The sequence below is a fragment of the Symphodus melops genome (assembly GCF_947650265.1).
Source record: "Symphodus melops genome assembly, chromosome: 2".
NCBI lineage: Eukaryota > Metazoa > Chordata > Actinopteri > Labriformes > Labridae > Symphodus > Symphodus melops.
Window position 1 is genome coordinate 21,193,390 of NC_136692.1, and position 18,990 is coordinate 21,212,379.

General features: G+C 42.2%; 2 protein-coding genes across 7 annotated transcripts in view; one reads left to right on the plus strand and one right to left on the minus strand.

The window, feature by feature from the left end:
• Nucleotides 1-18,990, minus strand: part of LOC306820101 (zinc finger protein Aiolos-like) — a 55,564-nt gene that overhangs the window by 12,395 nt on the left and 24,179 nt on the right. The window lies entirely within an intron of this gene.
• On the plus strand, nt 260-17,679 carry LOC306820113 (insulin-like growth factor-binding protein 4). The gene is made up of 4 exons (XM_079337808.1): nt 260-1,172; nt 11,103-11,266; nt 12,148-12,273; nt 14,459-17,679. Exons 1-4 carry the CDS (start codon nt 815-817, stop codon nt 14,594-14,596), a joined length of 786 nt encoding a protein of 261 aa, XP_079193934.1. The 5' UTR covers nt 260-814; the 3' UTR covers nt 14,597-17,679.

Sequence of the window (18,990 nt, forward strand, 5' to 3'; positions counted from 1 at the left end):
TGGTTGGGAGAGAAAACCAAGTGCATTCTGTGTGTGAACTAAAGAGAGGGTAATTCAGCTGCTTTATCTCTCCATGCACTCAGGATTCAAAGAGGACAAGAGAGGCAGAGTGGATAGAAACCTTGGAGAGAGCTACAGAGGGAGACAGAGGGGGAGAGCTTTAGCCTAGCTTTTCTCCGCTGTGCCTTTCAGCTCCTCTCTCACTGTAGAAAGAGGCGTGTCCATGGACCAGTATAAAGTCCAAAGAGAGCTACTCGTGTTGAGCCATTCTCAGGAGCGAGTCCTTTGCACTGCACACCAAAAAGAAGGAGGAAACTGCAGCTTTGACTTAAAAAACGCTTCTTATAGATTATCTACTTTGCATTTGGACACTTGTAGACCAGATTCTTTTCTCTGTGCTTCATTTAAAGGGCGGACAAGCCTCTGGACTTAAAGGGATACCAAGACTCACCTAAACAAAGTGGTGGATAATCCTGCCGGCAAGTGCTCCTTCTAACATTACAAAAAAAAATACCTCTTATCACCACTACACTCGTCAGGCGAGAACAAAAGCGAGCTCCAATTTCTGCTCTGTGAAATTCAATCAGAGGAACGAAGAGGCAATACAGTAAAGGCATTGTGTCCCTGCCATTGGAACAGTAACCAGCTGAAAATATCAAAAACCATCCTGGACAGCTGGAGTTTTTCTCTATAGCCTCCTGTGTTGGTCTTAATTGAGCTTTTGAAGTAAAAAGTAATCATAAGCCGCACCACACTCAGAGGAGAGGGGATCATACACCAGGGCAAAGGATTGCGTGCAGGTGCTGGGGCTGCCATGGTTCGAGGACGTGGCGTTGCAGTTGCCCTGTCCTGCTGGGGCCTGTGGACATTAGGCGCCCTGTCACTGGTCGCACTGTGCTTGTCGGACACGGCCATCCGCTGCCCGATGTGTTCTGACGAGAGGCTGTCTGCATGTCGTCTGCCAGACGGCTGCGAGGAGACAGTGCGGGAGCCTGGCTGCGGCTGCTGCCCCACCTGCGCCTTGCCCAAAGGTGCTCACTGTGGCGTCTACTCTCCACGATGTGGAACGGGCCTCCGCTGCTACCCGCCGCGTGGCGTGGAAAGGCCACTTCACTCGTTAATGCATGGCCAGGGGGTGTGCACGGATGAGAGGGAGGTGGAGGAGAACTCAGGTGAGAGCAGTGGGCCAGAGTCTCTTTTCATTCAGCACTACTTTTTTTTTTTTTTTCCCCTTTAAGCATTAAGCAAATATGTGATGTGTTATGTTTTGTAAGCAATAAGCACTTCACCAGGTCTACTCTAAATGGAACTTGTGTCTCTTCCATGTCACTTAGTGGACAAGAATACTTTTTGTCTCCGCACCCTGGGTCTTACCTGAGCGAGGTCAGAGTTGGGAGGAAGGGGAGGGGGGAGGGGAGGGCGAGGGGTGAAAATGTGCTGCTTGTTTACCCTAATCTCAGCTAAGCCCTGAACCAGAGCATGCACACACACCAGCTCCTCACGCATGGCCTGATGGGAGAGTGCACACAGTCCCCCTGCTGTCTTGCGGCTGGTCGGTGAGAAAAGGGCCCCGCTGTAAGATGCAAAGCAGGCTTCAGAGAGGAGAGCGCTGTGGTGATAGCTGGGGTGGGCGTGTGAGGATTTACTGTCTGTGTATGCACTCAGTATGACTGTGTGGCATGTGACTTCTGTTTTGATGAAGGAATAGGGCACTTGGTTTAAAAAAAAAAAAAAAAAGATTCCTGTCAACCCTTTGGTGCAATTACTTTACCATGTTGAGCTGAGATCCTGCAGGTAGTCGTGCAGTATGGGCTGTAAAATGCATTGTGGTGGTACTGGGGATGTATGAGTGTGTGTGTGTGTGTGTGTGTGTGTGTGTGTGTGTGTGTGTGTGTGTAATGGGAGGAGGTAATAAAAGCTGCTGTATGAAATGACTGTAATGGAGTATGGCCAGTCTGGGGCTATTAGAGCTTTCTGCAATCAGTAATTCACTTGGTTCTCTTTCATGGACGCCCCCACTCCTCCTCTTCCTCCTCCTCCTCCTCCTCCTGCTGCTGCTGCAGAACTCTTCTTTGCTGTCAATGTCTCGATCACACTTTTTATCCTGCTCTTTTGTTGCTGAATTCCTTTTGCACAGCAGAAAGCCTGTTTCCACTTTCCCACAGTGGGATGTCTAATTCTAGATGTGTTATATGCATATCCAGTTCCAGTCCGCTGCTTCCTACTGAGGAAAATGTTTCTCGTGTTTGTCTTCCTCTGTTCCCCTCAAAGGGAGTGGTGTTGATTTCCATCATGCCATATTGTTTTAATGTGTTGCAGACAAGGTGGTGCTTTCATTTGTCCCAGATAATCAACTAACTCGATCACCACCGCTTCCGCTGAGTCCACGCTTCCAGATAGTAAATGGTAACGACAGGAGGATACCTGCTCGCGCCAGAACACCAAAGATTTGGATCGGCTCAGCCAATCCTAAACTCCCTGGATGCTCATCTTCATGCAGCATCTGTTTCCCCTGGCCCTGGGTGCACCGCCCCCTCCCAGCTCTAATAAGCCTTAGAGCGCATCGCCCACCGTGTCCAGCTCCTTCACAAGGATGAGCTCATCGACACTCATTCTGCCAGAGCTGAAATGAGAGCCTTCTGCTGTGTGTGCGAGGCCAGCATAGGTTAGAGCGGCACATGGCATGACTAAATAGAATCTAAATAGGATAGAATAAAGCTGTTCAGAGCAAGACTGAGATGGAGGGAACATTAGTTCTGCTCTCCGATCCTGCCTTGTCTGATCAGCTGTCCAAGACTAAGGTTCTAGTGCACCGGGGGGCGGTCTTGGTTTCTTTTTTTCCTCCAGGGCGGGGCCGCAGTGGATGGAACAATTTGGAAAGTTCATAAGTTTTGTTTTCGGTCTTCTGTAATGTGAGCGCCGACTTTTGTTTGACTCCACACTCCTTCTCATCCCCCGGAGTCTGTCATAACAAAGCAGGAAAGCTCTGCCCAATAAATCTTACTGTAAATCAATTCTTCTGGGCAGCAGCTCAGATCTGCTGTATAAGAATGTTCAGTGTAAACAAATGGCAGCAGAGAGACAATCAGAAAGGCTCGGGGGGGGGGGGGAGGGGGGCAAAGAGCAACTCCAATCACAGGCAGGAGATTTCCTTTGTGGCGCATGCAACGTACTTATGCATTATTAAACAAGGGGGTGCTTCTCTTGAAGACATGTCTGACACTGCCCCACTCCTAGCAACAGTGAACATAGCAGATAAAAATAGAAGAGGGCTTTTTAAAAACTGAGAGAATTCATAATGAAAAAGATCCTGGGCTGGAGACAGATCTCGTCAACCCAATGGAGAGGATTTAGTCAGGCTCATAGGTGCAGTTCTGCATCTGCAACATACAAAGATGTGTGCAGCCCCGAAGGGTTTTCAGAGATAAGTTAAGGTAACGCATTAAATCAGGATACTAGTAGTGAAGAGCTATCAGTCTCTGCTGTAATTCTCAAACATGTCTCGACCTTCAGGCTATCCCTGAACCAAATTTACATAGCAACAACAAGCAGTGCTCGGCATGTTGTGTCAAGGTCTGAGAAAGCTTTCATGCATCTTAATATCCAATTCTTAAAAGTTCTCTCTGTCCTAATACTCAGAATAAATCATTATAGATGTATTGTCATTCCTGCCGGGCCTGGCTGCATGTCATATTTCAATGTTTCCCCCTCTCACGGTGAAACAGATATTATTTACAAACTGATACAGATGTCAGATATGTAAAGTCTTCCACGTACAGGCCCTGAAGAAGCTGCATGAATGAAGCTGTCCCTGGAGCCGGACTCCTTCCAACACACTGACGCACACAGGTCTTTATGAAAGCAGCATGCTAACCTAGATTCTCCAGTGAGCGAGGACTCGGCAGCACGTTCAGGGAACTGAGAGATGTGGATGCATTTACAGGGTGCCAAAGGAGGATTTTCCGCAGATGTCCCTTAATGTTGTGTATTTGCTTTCTTTGGGTCGTGCAGCACATTTATACAGCTGGGGCTTTTGTGCAGGAGTAAATGTGATTAGCTAATTGTTGTTCTCCGTTGGACAGGGACCCCCCTCTACTGTTGGAGCCGAGAGATAAAACATAAACTGTCCCACAGTGTCCTCCTGGCCTTGAAAAAAAAAGTCCTAATCTGAGGAGAACAGGGGAAACGTACGTGCTGAGAAAAGTTTTGTGCAGCTTTTATATGTTTTGTCTTTCATATTAAGTATTATATTCTTCATGCCACGTGATTGGCTGCAAGAAATGCTGTAGTATTTGTTCCTCTCCTTGCACTTGTTCTTTACATCTATTAGCACAAGATCCTCCAGCCAAATCATGTTAATGGTGTAACTGAAATAGTTTGACCTAATTCGCTGCAGCTGCAGGTTTCCCTCTATTCACAGATCTATTCAGTAGTAGTAACAGAGCATCAACATGTGACGGGTGACTGAGATTACCCAAACTCACAATGACAGAATTTACTCACAGATCATCAAGTTAATAAATTCTACTAAACAATCAGAGATTGAGTCCAGAACATGGAGTTGAAATGCCTTTTAGACCTTTGGATCACTTCTGTATGAGCCAGTGTTCAAAAATTCAGACGTCTATGAAAATAATTCCATCGAGATAAAAAGTAGTATTGCTTTTGAAAACGGAACAAACTCTAAATCTCAGTGGAGTTAGTGGATGTGGGAAAAACCTCACCCTCCTCTCAAGTTTCCAAAGCATGTTTTAATTAAATCATGCACTGGGATGTTTGGATCCAAAAGATTTTCGTCAAAGTAAAGGACAATGTTTGTCCTGATGATGATCCATCTGGAGCAGCTTCACTTATCCTGCCTTATTATTGTCCCGTATCTCAACTACTCCATCGTGTGTGTGTGTGTGTGTGTGTGTGTGTGTGTGTGTGTGTGTGTGTGTGCGACCGCTTGCCCATAAAAGACAACAGCATATTTTCCAAGTCTTATCACTGTGTTTTCATGTATTAAACACATCTAAAACACTAACAGGATGTAACAGAGGCTATCCTGCAGTGTTTAGGCTGACTGCTGTAACTGCATTTTGGATCCGGATTAAATAAATAAAACTCAACTTGTTAGCTGCTTTTTTAATCGGACAATGCTAAAATCCTAAAATTACCAAAAACCTGCTTTATTACCATCGACTGTTCCCATCAAAATGATTCAGTTTAACAGAAGCCAAGTGCCTTAAAGCTGCATTCTTTCTCATAGCGAGCAGGAGGAGACTACAATGGTTTTAAATAATAGTCTCACTGTAAAATGAAAACCTTAGCCAAGTCTTTGAGATAGTATTCATTTCTCTTTTTATCATGTTCAGGAAGCTTTTTTTCCAGATATAACAGAATTTAGCGACAACCTTCAGTGTCTGACTGGTCCACCTCCACATAAGCTTATTGGCTTGTATGTACAGTATGTGATGATTTCACAAGAGTGTCATCCATATCATTGGTCACCACAATGATGAGGCGTGCTACATTGAGGACAGCTGCACTAAGTTGGCGCTCTGAAAAAGAAGAGTTGGTGAATGCTCTCACGCTAGTGCTAAAAAAACTTGGTGACACATACAGCGGGCGAGCTTACCGCAGTGTTCATAAGCAGGCCAACAGTAATTACTTGGACACACAGTAACACAGTAATTATCCTGGCCACATGCATATTCACTAACCTGAAACAAATGCATGAAATGCATGAATCACTGCCTGTGATACTGCTAATTCACTCTCTTTGGAAGGCGGCTGAGATGAACTCTTAAAAAACTTTGTCCGTTATGATGGTCCACAAGCCAGCTGGCTAGCTAGCTTACTCGTTAGCATGGCTTAATTAAACAAGACAAACATAAAGCTAACTCCACACAGGCACCGCTCATGAGCGTTTTAGACGAAATCAAAAGGTCCTCAGTGTGAGGAGCTAACGTTAGCATGTTAAGTTTTGTAGCCTGGCCTGTGCTGGTGCACACGCCACTGTCATAGCATCTTCAATGTTGTGTACGACAGTTATTGATGATGGTACGGTATTTATTTATTTACATGCAGGGAAGACCAGAGGAAAATGAAGACTTCTATAAATTACATTCCAGGCTACTTAAACACAAATGAAAGACTTTCGAAGACCCTATAAAAGATCAAGCAGGGAATTCTTTGTCAAGAGACCCACTTGCCTCCTGACTGTTAATGAATAATATACTGTAATAATATGATGATGATATGCATGAATAATTATTTAAAAGAGAAGGTCGCCTGTTGCTGCTCTTGCAAACTAAAAAAAAAAAAAAAACCATGTTGGATGTCTCTTTGAACTATTTTAAGTATAACGCAGTGCAGCAGGTCTCCCTTAACTAAGGACTTATTACTTAATCATTCCTTTATCTGTCTATTAACAAACTGACACATTGGCTTCTTACAGGACTTGTAATTTGATGTTCTTACAAAACAGCGAGGCATCGGTTCTAATGATTAACTGATTCATAGAAATCTTCTGCCTGGAAAGTCATGTTCTGATGTTCTGTCAGGTTCGTAGACGTCATGAGTTCAGTGCCAGGAACAAAACAAAGTTACCGATGGCTTGTTGGAGACAAATCCTCTCCACAGTTTATTCTTTTTTTACAAGATGAATGTCTATCGTTGTAGAATAACTTTTTTTCCCTCGAGGGGAAAGATTGCAAAGATTTGACGCCTCTCTTGGCAAGTTTTATAAAATCGTACTTTGAAATTCCAAAGTTTGTAAAACCAAATGAATAAGATGACATAAATGAGTCTGGCTGAGTCCTCAGTTATGGATCTGATCACTCTGTGCTTTGAACTCAAGTAAACTGTCAAATAAAAATAAATAACATTAATAAATTTATACTTAAACTGTCAGCAAAACTGATTGCACCATTACTCCGCTATTTATCAAATTATATCTTTTGTTTTTGTAATTTGGGTACGTGGTCTTTTATTTCATTTTCTTTCAAAAACAGACGGCGTTTATTGATTAAAGGGTCAAACACACCAAAGACCTTTATCCAAGAGATCTGGGCTCGATTTGGATCTGAAACTAATGGATCATTTGAACGTCTCTGTTATTTATGTTACAAAGAAAAGTAATTCAACTTAACCCTCCGACTTTTCCCCAAACCTTTTCAAACGTTCTTTCTAACCATGATAGGATTGTGACCGTTTTGCAACAAACCATGTGTTAAGCATCGCTTACCTTACCAGATGTTGCATATTTATTGTAGCCAACTTGACTTTGGAGCCCTGTGGAGGGGACGCCAGACTAGCACCTTTATCTGCTGATTCTAAGTTTGGGGATGATGGACGCTGATGTATTGTCAAGGAGTTGGAACTATGGGCTCGATCTGTGCTCGGCAGATCTGTCTGGAAAACAACATCAATGAGGTCATGATTTTGAGAGAGTGCATCCAAGGTTTCTGAACAAATGCCTCATATGTTGAGGCCTTTGCTGGCCCAGATCCAGGATCCGAAGTACTGGAGGTATAAACTACAGGAAAGAACTCTGTCGGTCTCGCTGAACAAATATTTGTTTCAGGAGGATATTTGACTTTGAGGTTCAGCTCAGTTTAAAGCCTACAATAGTGACATTTGACAACTGATGTCACTCCCTGCGTTAAAGTTCGGCAGAGTGCATGGACGCACAGTAAACAGAGCACAAAGCGTGGACTTGTCAATATCACCAGGTATTGTAACCAGAAATGACATAATTGTTTCTATAGAAAAGCTATTCATTAGGAAAAAGGAGCAAACTGCCTATCGCACACCGCTCTCTCACATAGATGCTTACATGTCTGCCTGTCAGATGTGCAGCTGTAATGGGGCCACATATTGAAACCCAATCTAAACAGAGCCACCCCTGCAGTTTATTAAGAAAAGTATTGTGATGATAAACTGAATCTAAACGCTCATCCTTCGTACCAGTCTTATAGCTAAAACGGCCATTCAATCCAAACCAAAAAGATTTGACTTTCTGTTGAGATCTGAAGAATTTAACCTGCTGATAACCAGACGTGCCTCTATCCTACATCCTGCTCAGATTGTCTTGGGCAGCATAACCATTCAAAAATACTACCAGGTTGCTAGATCGTCTAGTTTTCTGTGACGTCACAGAACGGACATTTGCGTCTCTTCAGATGATCCAGATGGGTTCTTAACCGACCTTAAACAGCGCACGTACTCTGCTGTTCATTTCCCACGACTGGTTCCCAGTTGCGCCTCACATCAAACTCAGAACCCCGTTGCTTGCTTACAAAACAGCAACTGAACTACACTACTTCCTGTACGCCCTCATCCAGGTCCACACTCAGCCAATGAAAAGCATCTGGTAGTCTCTTCACAACAGAGCCCTCAAGTCACAAGCGACAACTATTTTCCTTTGTAGTTCCCGGTGGTGGAATGAATGACCAAACTGCAAAGAGACACAGCAGAGTGCTTACTCTGATCCATCTCTCTGATACGCGCAGAAATATCAGCACACGCGCTCTCACAAAACAAAGAGCTGGATGTATAATAATGCTCAAACTTAACTACCAGAGTCCAAAGATAGAAGAGACTAATATTTTGTGTCCATCACTCGTGCAGTACAGAATGAATCATTAACCCGGCACTGAGAGCTGACACTGTGAGTGCTTTTATTTATGGTATGCTCAAAACAAGCCTTTGGACAATTAATGGACTTAACCTTATTGCGCCTCACTCTGTTGCTTAACTCGCCCAATATAGACGGACATGTCTTAAATCTGTAAATGAGTGTTTCAACTGTTAAAATAGCGACCATAAGAGATGCTGCTTTTAGATTCATAAGTGTCATACTTTGGTGCTTTCACTTTTTAAGCCTCTGGTTTTCAACTGTTGGTTTGACAAGAAAACTAAAGTTTGAAGGCATCCTTTGTAGGTGTATGTAAATAATCATGTAAAATGTCAATAATTTAAACTTTTCAGCCTTAGAAGTTATACTTTTACACTTTGTGCAAACACAAAGCTTCAAAGACCAAAACGGAGCTCAGACTCTTCCGGATTCTTTGCATGATTGCATGTTTACTCAGGCCTATTTATCTTTGCTCCGCACCTGTGACCGTCAATGAACTGCATCATATCAGCTCCAGGGCTGATAATGCACTTAAAGGAATTTATATTTCAAAATCCATGAGCTGCTGATCCAAATCATATGAAACCAAACAGAGAAGTGGAAACTTCCTCCATGGAAAACAGCAGTGGTAGCAAACAGGACACGCCACCTCTGACCCACTTTAAATCACTTTGGCTCGCTCGATGAAAGAGGGTGGAATCAAAAAAAAAAAAAAAAAAAAAAAGTGTGAACTGACACAATGGGAGAAAGAACAACTTGGAACGAAGGGAAACAGATGAAAGCCAGTTGGCTCTTGTGGAAGAAAGTGATGAGCAAAGCTCAACGGCATCGAGACTAAAAATACAAACAGACGAGAAACACTTCCCCCAGACAAGCCAAGCAAAGCAGGAGAAGTGTCTATGAAGATGAACCTTCCACTTCCAAGTCCTGCCACTAAGGTAACAATAAACTGTAGTCACCATGAGAAAATGGCAAAATAAAACAGGCGGACCAGCTGGAAAAAAGATCCGCAAAGAAAGAGCTAAACGCCTTCATCTGTTGCAGACCTGAGAAATGGCCACAGTCTGCACAAGATAAAGGAGGCTCCTGAGCCACCGTCATTGTCTCTTTGCCAACAACAATTAAGTGGATGCCTGGTAGTTTACCTTAGATATAAAACAGAGCTACGTCCTGGTTCAGTGATCAGAGCACAGCTAAAATCTACGCTTTACGGCGCTTTGATTTCAGTGCCAATCTGTAAAAGTCCATGGGGTTATGAGCAGAAAGCGCTGCCAAGTCTCACAAGCCACAGGTGAAAAGCAACATGCAGAGAGACACACACAACCTTTTATCCCCCATTTTGCACATCTTGTGCCCCCCCCCCCCCCCCCAGCATCAAGCAACACACACACACACACACTCCAGTTGTGCCCATTTGTGACAGTGCAAATACCCTCTAACAGCCTCCATCTGGTACAGAGCGTAGTTGTTGTGGAGGGGTTGCGGATGAAGAGGGAGGGGAGCATTTCCTGAGGAAGCAGCTGGCTGCCTGCAGGGCAACAAAACTGCCGGATTATAGGGATGTAAAGGTGAATGTGGCACAGACCACAATGTACAGAGGGCAGCAGAACCGGGGTGGTATGGTTTAAAAAAAGCCTTAGAGCCGGGGGGGGGGGGCAAGACTGAGGCGGAGCGGCCGTGGTACCAGGTTTGAGAGCTGAGGTGCTGATACCCCCCATGAGCGCAAACCCAGCAGTATGTCCTTGAGGTTAACCCGGCCTCATTTTTAGCCCACATCTCACCACGTTCAGCTGGACGAGATGTAGAAGGATGAGAAGGAGAGACAGACCAGTCGCTGCTCTATATGAGGGCAAACATTAAAAAAACATAATACAGAAAGGACTCGTCACATTTGCTCATATCGGATGTTAAAATGTTGAACCAAACATCATCCAACAGACTTCTTTTATAGCACTAATAAAGCTGACTTAACTGACTTCCTTTCTTGTCAGTGGAATCAAATTTGACTGGTCAATACTAAACTACAATTAATTGTTTCCTTTTTTTTCTGCTCTGCTCGACTCATTTTTCAGGAGAATATCACCACAGCAATGAACTGCTTTTGAACTCGATGCCTGATTTTGGCCCTCTTTAGTCTCGTGAGCTAAAAGTTGGCGGAAGCTCGGCTTTCAACTTTCCTGGATTTCAATTAACAGCTTTGTTTTGTGAGAGAGGTGGACCATTTCTTCCTTATAAAATCTTTTGAGTGATGAACACTGAAGGGCTCATTTGGAAATACTACGACAGCCTATTGCTCATTACTTACTCGGTGTGGAATGGATAAAACAGCGACCAGCTAAATGTGGAGTTGTGGGTGTTCTCAGCTGATCATTTGAGTCTTTGACTTTCCCTGAGCTGCCTTTCTTTTTTCTTTTGAGAGCATTTTTTCATCTTATTGTCGAGTTTAAGGAACTCAAACATATTTCCTTCCTCCTTTCAGCGATGGAAAGGCAGGATGAGATCATCCCTGAGCATCCGAACAACAGCAATATCCGGTGCAGTCCACAGGACAAGCGCTGCATACAGAAGACCCTTGCACGCCACCCTCCAAAATCCACAAATCAGAGAAGCAACACTGCCAGGGAGGAGACCAAGGCAGCGCTGGTAAGAGAAACAATCTTTTGACATCTTAATCACTTTTTACAGAAAATAACAAACCCAAGCATTCCCTCTCTGGAGCTCATTCCTCCACCCCAGCAGGTGTTTTAGATTAAGGCTTTATAGTGCCAAAGGCAGGAGCGTAACAGTCCCGTAACATATTGTACAAAATTAGTTATTTACAGACCGTAACATTTAATTGGCGTCATTCTAAATGAAATGCAGGTGCACGTTGACATCAACATGCAATTAGATGTTTTTTTTATTTTTTATTGGCAAGATCAGGATCACAACAACCCTTTTAATCAGGAACAGCCTGGTTTCACCACAGTTCAGACCATAAAACATCAGAGAAATGTGTTATAGCACAGTAATGTCACACATACAAAACATACAGATCCCTGTATGTCATCCTTTTTTCATGAATTAGAACCAAATCCTTTGGATTGTGCGAAAAAAATAACATAAAATAAAAAATACACTGTGTGTATGACCGCAGTTTTAAAGAAAAAGTAAACCTTTACACTTTATAGAAATATATATATATTTTTTTTCATTTTGAATCTGAAACTCACTAGAATGAATTCAGTTTGGTTCCACACAGAAGGACCCCGTAGTTTAAATCAAAATGCATCGATGTAAATATACCAGAATGATCACGACAGCAACATTTTCATCCATCGTCTCAACCTTAGGGACACTTCGTATTAGACAAGTACATGAAACACATTTTACAATTACTGTATTGTTATTTAATTGTGGCTCTAAAATAAAAAGGTATACTATAAAACAGCCCCACACTTATCTTTCCTTGTAGTGCATACTTAAATACTTAAATACATGTATCGGTCTGGAACTCTGTTGGTCACTGTGATTCTCTCCTGAAGGCTCCGTGCCGTGCTGAGCTGCAGCGAGCGTTGGACCGACTGGCATCAAACAGCCGCACACATGACGACCTCTTCACAATCCCCATACCCAACTGTGACAAGAATGGAGATTTCCACCCAAAACAGGTCTGTGAGAGTAAGCACATACACACTTATTGGATTACTCACAGAGCAGACCCCTATTTGGCTACGTGTGCTGGTGAACTGTGAATCTTAAAATGTTAAGCCAATACAAATAGAAAATGCCGGTCTTTATATTCCAAGCAGATCCTTTGGAAATACATCTAATACAGCCAAAACACAAAACATGCCTGCAGCCGATGAAATACTGTCTAACTTGTTCAAGAACAACACAAAAGACTGTCGTGGAAAATCCACGGTTTTTCCAGCTCACATTAAAAAGTAATTTACTTCAGTGAATTAACAGTTGCTGCCTGTGTAAAGTGGTTTCCCCTAAACTGTTGGACAATAATCCCCACACTGCTGTGATGGATGCAATTAGCTTTTGGATACAATTACTTGTTTGACTTTGCAACGTTGGCCAACTATGAAGATAAGACTGAGAATGAGAGAACCTAAAAAAACAGAGATAAGAGCGCTCCCCGAGCTGTGCATGCATACAAAGCAGCAGATACAGAATGAGTGATAAAAGGAAAAGCAGCAGTCATCAAGAGTTGTGTTGGTTGTGTAACGTGGTTAAAGTTTCCCTGTCTGCTCACATTCAGAGGGAACTGTTTACTGTTTAACTTTAAGTGCACTCAGATAGAATCTTTCGGGAAGTAAAACACAGGTCATGAAGGGCGACTGGGAATCATTTCATGGCTGGGGTGCTCGGAGATTCTGAGCTGATCTAGAAGTTTATTTTAAACAGTAAACCGTCACAACAAGTTTGCTTTTACAGGAAACCATAAAGCTCAAAGAAGGAGCCTCTGAAGCTTAGTATTATAGTATGTAGTAACATGAAACAATCTGAAAGTAAATAACTGTCTGTCAAGTGTTTATCTTCTGCTGATTGACTAAACACAATGAAGCGCTTAAGACTCGTGTCCTTTCATTTGCAGTAGTCTCAGGAATTGGAAATGGGTGTTGAATTGACATTTCAGGGAAAAATCACAACCCGCATCTGTCAACAAGTGTTGGTTGGTCCACTTTGAGAGTGTAAACAGAAGTGGTGTACAGTTATTTCAGGCCACTAAGAGTGAACAAAGACAATGGAACTTCAAACGCAAGTTCCAAGTCGAGAAAAAAAAAAGAAATACAATTCCATGTTTAGATAAGGACAAACACACAAAAGCGCCCGGCAGAAATGCTGTTTGGATCTGGGATATAGTGAAGTCCAAAAACACAACAGTTTCAAAAAGCTTTAAAAGCTGGATCGGATGTCATCCTGGAGAGGAGCAGGCCTGTCCACAGAACATTAACTACTCTTTCACGACAATAAAACTACTCTGTGACCTTTTTCCAAGCGCTCTGCTGTGTATAGTATAAAACCAGCTCCACTGCAAAGAGTGCATGGAGAGTTTGACGGCCTCTGCACTTAAAACAAGTGCTGCTGAATTTCAGTGTAGTTACCTCTCGTTTAGATGTTTGGCCCTCCAGCAGTTCATGAGGGAAACATCTGTCTCTTCAACTGCTGCACTAATTATACCAGCGAGTTGCTAAATATTCAGTTTTGCTGTTTAGTGTTTTTTTAAACAGCTACCTTCTGCTGAAGAGCATGTGAGGGAATGAGATTATCGCAGCAATCGATGAAATAAAGCTCACATTTGCGTTACGGTGGATAGGTTTAATCTTAATGAGTGACACTTTAAAGGTGGGGGTCAGGAGGAATGTTTGTCGCAGCCTGTGAACACTCGACCTGGACCCCTCCTCCTGGGCTCATCCCACCAGACGCACAAACCCAGTGCAGGATTATCATGGATGACCAACTCTGCGTCTGCGGGTGAAACCAACCCAAGGTTATGATATTCTGATGATTACACTAGACCTGATTGTGATATATTGTAAAATATTGACACTTTTACCCAGACCCTTGTTACGACTTGGCCAGTTTCATGGGTCTGTCTTCTGTGTTTAAGCAACAAGGAGTTAAAGAGTCAAATAGCTGAAATAGCTAACATGCTATCGGGTGTTTGGGGTTCTAATTCAACACAAAGTGAACTGCTGAGGTAAATCTTTGGATGTAGAACAGTACTTAAACATTATAAGTGTTTTTAAGGACGGCCACCTTGAAAACGAATATTGCAATATCCAAGGGAATGGGTATTGTCTTATACGCCAACAACATATAACCACATTTTTCTGCCCACAGTGTCATCCTGCACGTGACGGCCAGCGTGGAAAGTGCTGGTGTGTGGACCAGAAGACGGGCTTGAGGCTGCCGGGTCCGCTGGAGCTACGAGGGGAACTGGACTGCCACCAATTAATGACTGCGACACAGAGGGATTGAAGAGCGAGGAGTGGCAGAGGGAGTGCAGGACCAGCTTAACTCTACTGGTGCTTATTAGCAGAACTACATGTGAAAAAGACTTCGCTCTAAAGCCTCGCTTCACTAGAGGCCAATGGTACTAGAGCTTGTGCAACAAAAAGGAAACCATTGATTTGAGTTCTTTTGCTAATTTCTTTCTGGGTGTGAGAGTATGTGGTCTCGGAGTCTTTTGAGCACTTGTCTGTAGTTTCAATTATATGAACTGAAGACCTGCGCTTCAAAGTAACAGGTGGCGGACGAAGAACTTCTACCGTTGTGGTTGTGATCTTTTTTTAGAGAGCAAATGTTTTCTCTTATATTCAATGAATGATTGTTCAAAAGTTTAAAAAAAAAAAAAAAAAAAAACACAAAAAAAACACAAAAACCCCCACATCCTTCCCACCAGATAATCAGACCTGAAAAACAACGGGAGCTGTAAACATTTGATGAGTTGTTTCTGGGGCACTACAGATCATTTCGTCGTGACTGCATCAGGACAATCCAGATTGATTAATCATTAAAGGGTTGTGTACTAGTTTTCACACAATGTGTGTAATTGGTTGTTGTTATTGTACTGGCCTATATGTATAAACCCCGGCGATGTGGTAAGTAAGTTTAAAGAAATCCTAAAACAGAGAAAAGTGAACATGTTATAAAAGGCGGGACGATCAGACGGTAAAACTAAAGAACCAGAGGAACAAAGAAGTCGATCCCCTCAATGAGTAACCAAATAATATGCCAGAACTTTTTACATTTTCATGTTTAATTCAAAATAATCAAGAAACCCTACAATAGATTTGCTTCATCACGCATGGTGTGCTCTGTCTTGCTCGCTCGCTCTCTCTCTCTAGCATTGTGGACTGGCAACCTCTGTACACTGCTGATTGGATAATCTTGTTTGTCCAGCTGGTTGCTAAGATGCCAGTGTGTCTCTTGTGTTTGTGTGAATATGCTCCTATCCTCCAGGATTTCTCTCCACACTGACTGTTTCACAAAATTCAAGTGGTGCTATATAATCATTGTGCCAAAATGTGTAACAAAAAGATGGCATCTGTACTTTCTGGGCATTGTTTAGGGATAAGGATGAGAACGTGAGAGTTTTCAAACAAACAGAGATAAGCTGTGAGCATCAAGTGTAAGGATAAGCTAAATACATGACCATCTCCAAAGCTATTAACGACATCTTTTCGAGTGTGTTTTCAGTTGTAGCGTATAAATATCAGAGAGAGATCCCACATTGGCTCTGCAACATCACTGCTTCTAATAGACATGTTCTGTTAACTGGTGCTGTAAAGGGCAGTCCTGGTGTGTTTGAAATGCAACATGACTGAGTTGAAGTGGATCTTAAGTTAACCTTCAGAAATAAAGCATGGTGATTATGTGGAAGCCTCTCCTCTGTTGATGCCAGTTCATATTTGATCATCTGTAGGCCATCCCACCTTATATCAAAGGTCAATCCATCAAATATCTCACACTGGAGGGAAGGCTGAGATTAATCTCACAGTGACTTTAGTGTTCTCTTTGGTGATGTGACTAAAGGTTGACGCTGGTGTTTGTCACCAGCCTTCTGCCGGCTGGATTCTGTGTTGTTTATTAGAGAAGGGGGCCAAAGAGCGTGGACAGAAAGTCAAGTCAGGTACTGACGGGAGTCTTGATGCTTTATTATCTAATCATAGTGGAGCCAAACCGACAGCAACATTCACATGCAGTGATCCTGACTCCCTCATCAGAGAAGACACACGCTTATTAGAGGTGCAGCTCAATGCCTGTGAGCCCTTTTATAAATAAATAAATAATAATACAGAGATTCACTAATCTAAGCTCACTGTTAATGGAGCTTAATCTAAGGCTGAGCACAGAAAAGGGGGGGGGGGGTCATTCTGCTTCCATAGAAATAAAGAAGTGCCATAAAAACAAATAATTAGCTTTTTTGCACTATTTCCCATATTGTTTTTTTTTTTTCAACAATGCCTTTATGAAAAATCAATACTAACATTTCAATAATAGTATTTCAATATTCAATATTTGTGCACTGAGTAGCCTACAGTTTTTTAAAAAGTAAAGCCAATGCAAAAGCCTGATTTCTAAACTCTTTCTATTGGACCGCCTGCAAAAACAAGTCGGATTGTGAGTCTACCATCAAATGAAGTCTAACAATACAATACAACAATCCTTCTTCTGTTTCGACACATTAAATCTTACATTATTTTATTCGTGCACTTTGTTCTTTTACAATGTTACAAAACGTACCTATGAGCGTCAGTTACATTTAAGAAATGATAGCCAGGATTTAAAGACAAAATGACCGGCCTAGTTATTTGGTAAAGAATGTCAACCAATTGCTGAAGCCAGTTGTCAATATATAAACTCTGGAAACGTTATAATCTCGAAGCTTATTCTTATTGTAACTAAAGGACATGAATCCACAGTGGTTTCACTGAAGGGTTGTGAGAAGATGGCACGGGTCGGGACTCAACGTTAGAGCTAAGAAGCCAAAAGTGCTAAAAACAGATCCAAAGATTACACGAACAAAACACTCACTCAATACTCATTCAGTGACCTGTTGACACATAAACAACTCCAGCAGAATCTCAATCACTTAACGATGACGTTCACTACATTTTTTGTGTTAGATAATCTTACTTTTTGAAAGAGATACTGAAGAGTTCCGGCTTTGATTTTTGAAAGGCCTTGTAACTAGATAAACTGTGTATGTAAGGCGTAGTGCATTGTTTGATCTCTAACTTTGCTGTTCTTAAAGGTCATTGCATTTCTAATGAGAAGAAAGGCTGTTCCTTTTGTTTTTGATATTATATACTAATGTGTAGAAGATATTAGGTCTTTTTTTTTTTTTTTTGCATGCATACAAATGGACTAGGGCTGAAAAAAATAACAAAGGTCTTGTGTATCAGTCCAGTACTGGACCGTTATATTCAAAAACTGAAGTGATCAAAGAATTGAAATATTGAATTTCAACCATTTAAATGATCAGTTACATTGTAATTGTTTTCCCTTATAAAAATGTACACGCTGCAATACATCAATAAAACACTTTCAAACTGTAATGTTGTTGCTGTTATTAATAGTCACACAAGAAGTGGACAAGTGTTTATTAGAGATATGTTGGTGCCACCACGAGGATCACACGTTTATTAAAGAACTGTTAGTCCTTTATTTTCACAACAGCAAGAAGACCAGAAAAATAATCTACTAATTGTTCTATCGGTTCATCCTCGAGAACATTTGATCTAAGTTTGAAGAAATTCCTTTCATGTGTGCGTCTTTAAATGTTTTGCAGAAGAATGGGACATCGTGGGGCGTCGAGTGGTTTGTTCACGTGGCCCTTGTATAGAGGTAAACTAAGGGAATATTTCTTAATGCATTGCACTTCTAATGATTGTACTACAATGGATGTCCTACAAATGAAATTAAGAGCTTCAGTTTAAAAGTCAACCAATACACTGAAAGACAGGCTGTTGTCTTCTTAACATTATCATACAATATCAGGAGTGATGAGAAATGACAAGATACTGATAAATCACAATGCATTAATCATGTTAAAAAGGCACTAAAATATACTAAAGAAGCTCTTTAAGACTTCAAATGACTTGTGGAATAGCTAGAAGGAAAAGAGAGTGCCATGGGAGGTGTGTGAAGTAGAGAGAAAACGTTTACTGATAATTAAACTATTGTATTCATATACACATCTTCATGTGCCATTTTTTTTACACAGAACTTGAATAACATCTATGCTGAGTCTATTGTGGAAAAAACCCCAGGTATATAATGATAATACTCGAGGCATTTTTCCAGGGAATACCTCTGGGATGATACCTCATAATAATCTGGCAACAGCAGCTTCTAAAAATACCTACGGTCCACCTCCAGAGTAAACTTTCAAGTCTGCTTAGTTCCACTGCCTGAGTCTATTTTGGAGAGCTCTAAAGGCTTAAGAACTGGGTCCGAATCAGATTTACCAGAACAGCTTTACAGGTTTCCCTGTGAGTGGTTCAAACGATCACAGGCTCTGCTCTGCCTCTGGGCGTCCACTGTCCCGCAGCTGTGCCTGGGAGGCCCTGCGTGAGTGTCCATGTTGAGCCAGCACAGTAGCTTACAGGAGGCATGTGACCTTCACACTACCTCCAGATGTACTCCATCACAGGCATCCAAGGCTAAACAAGGTCCTGCCTATGTCTCTTGTGGAATCTGCCAGGCCCCCCTTCCTGTCCATACATCTTTCTAGCCATTGCTTAGTGATGAAAAAAGATAACACCACAACAGCCACACCTGCGGATGAGACCACAACAGTGTCTGCTTGCATATTATACAGGGTGCAGGTCAAGCAGAAATCAAATAATCCCTCAAGTGTGCAGTAT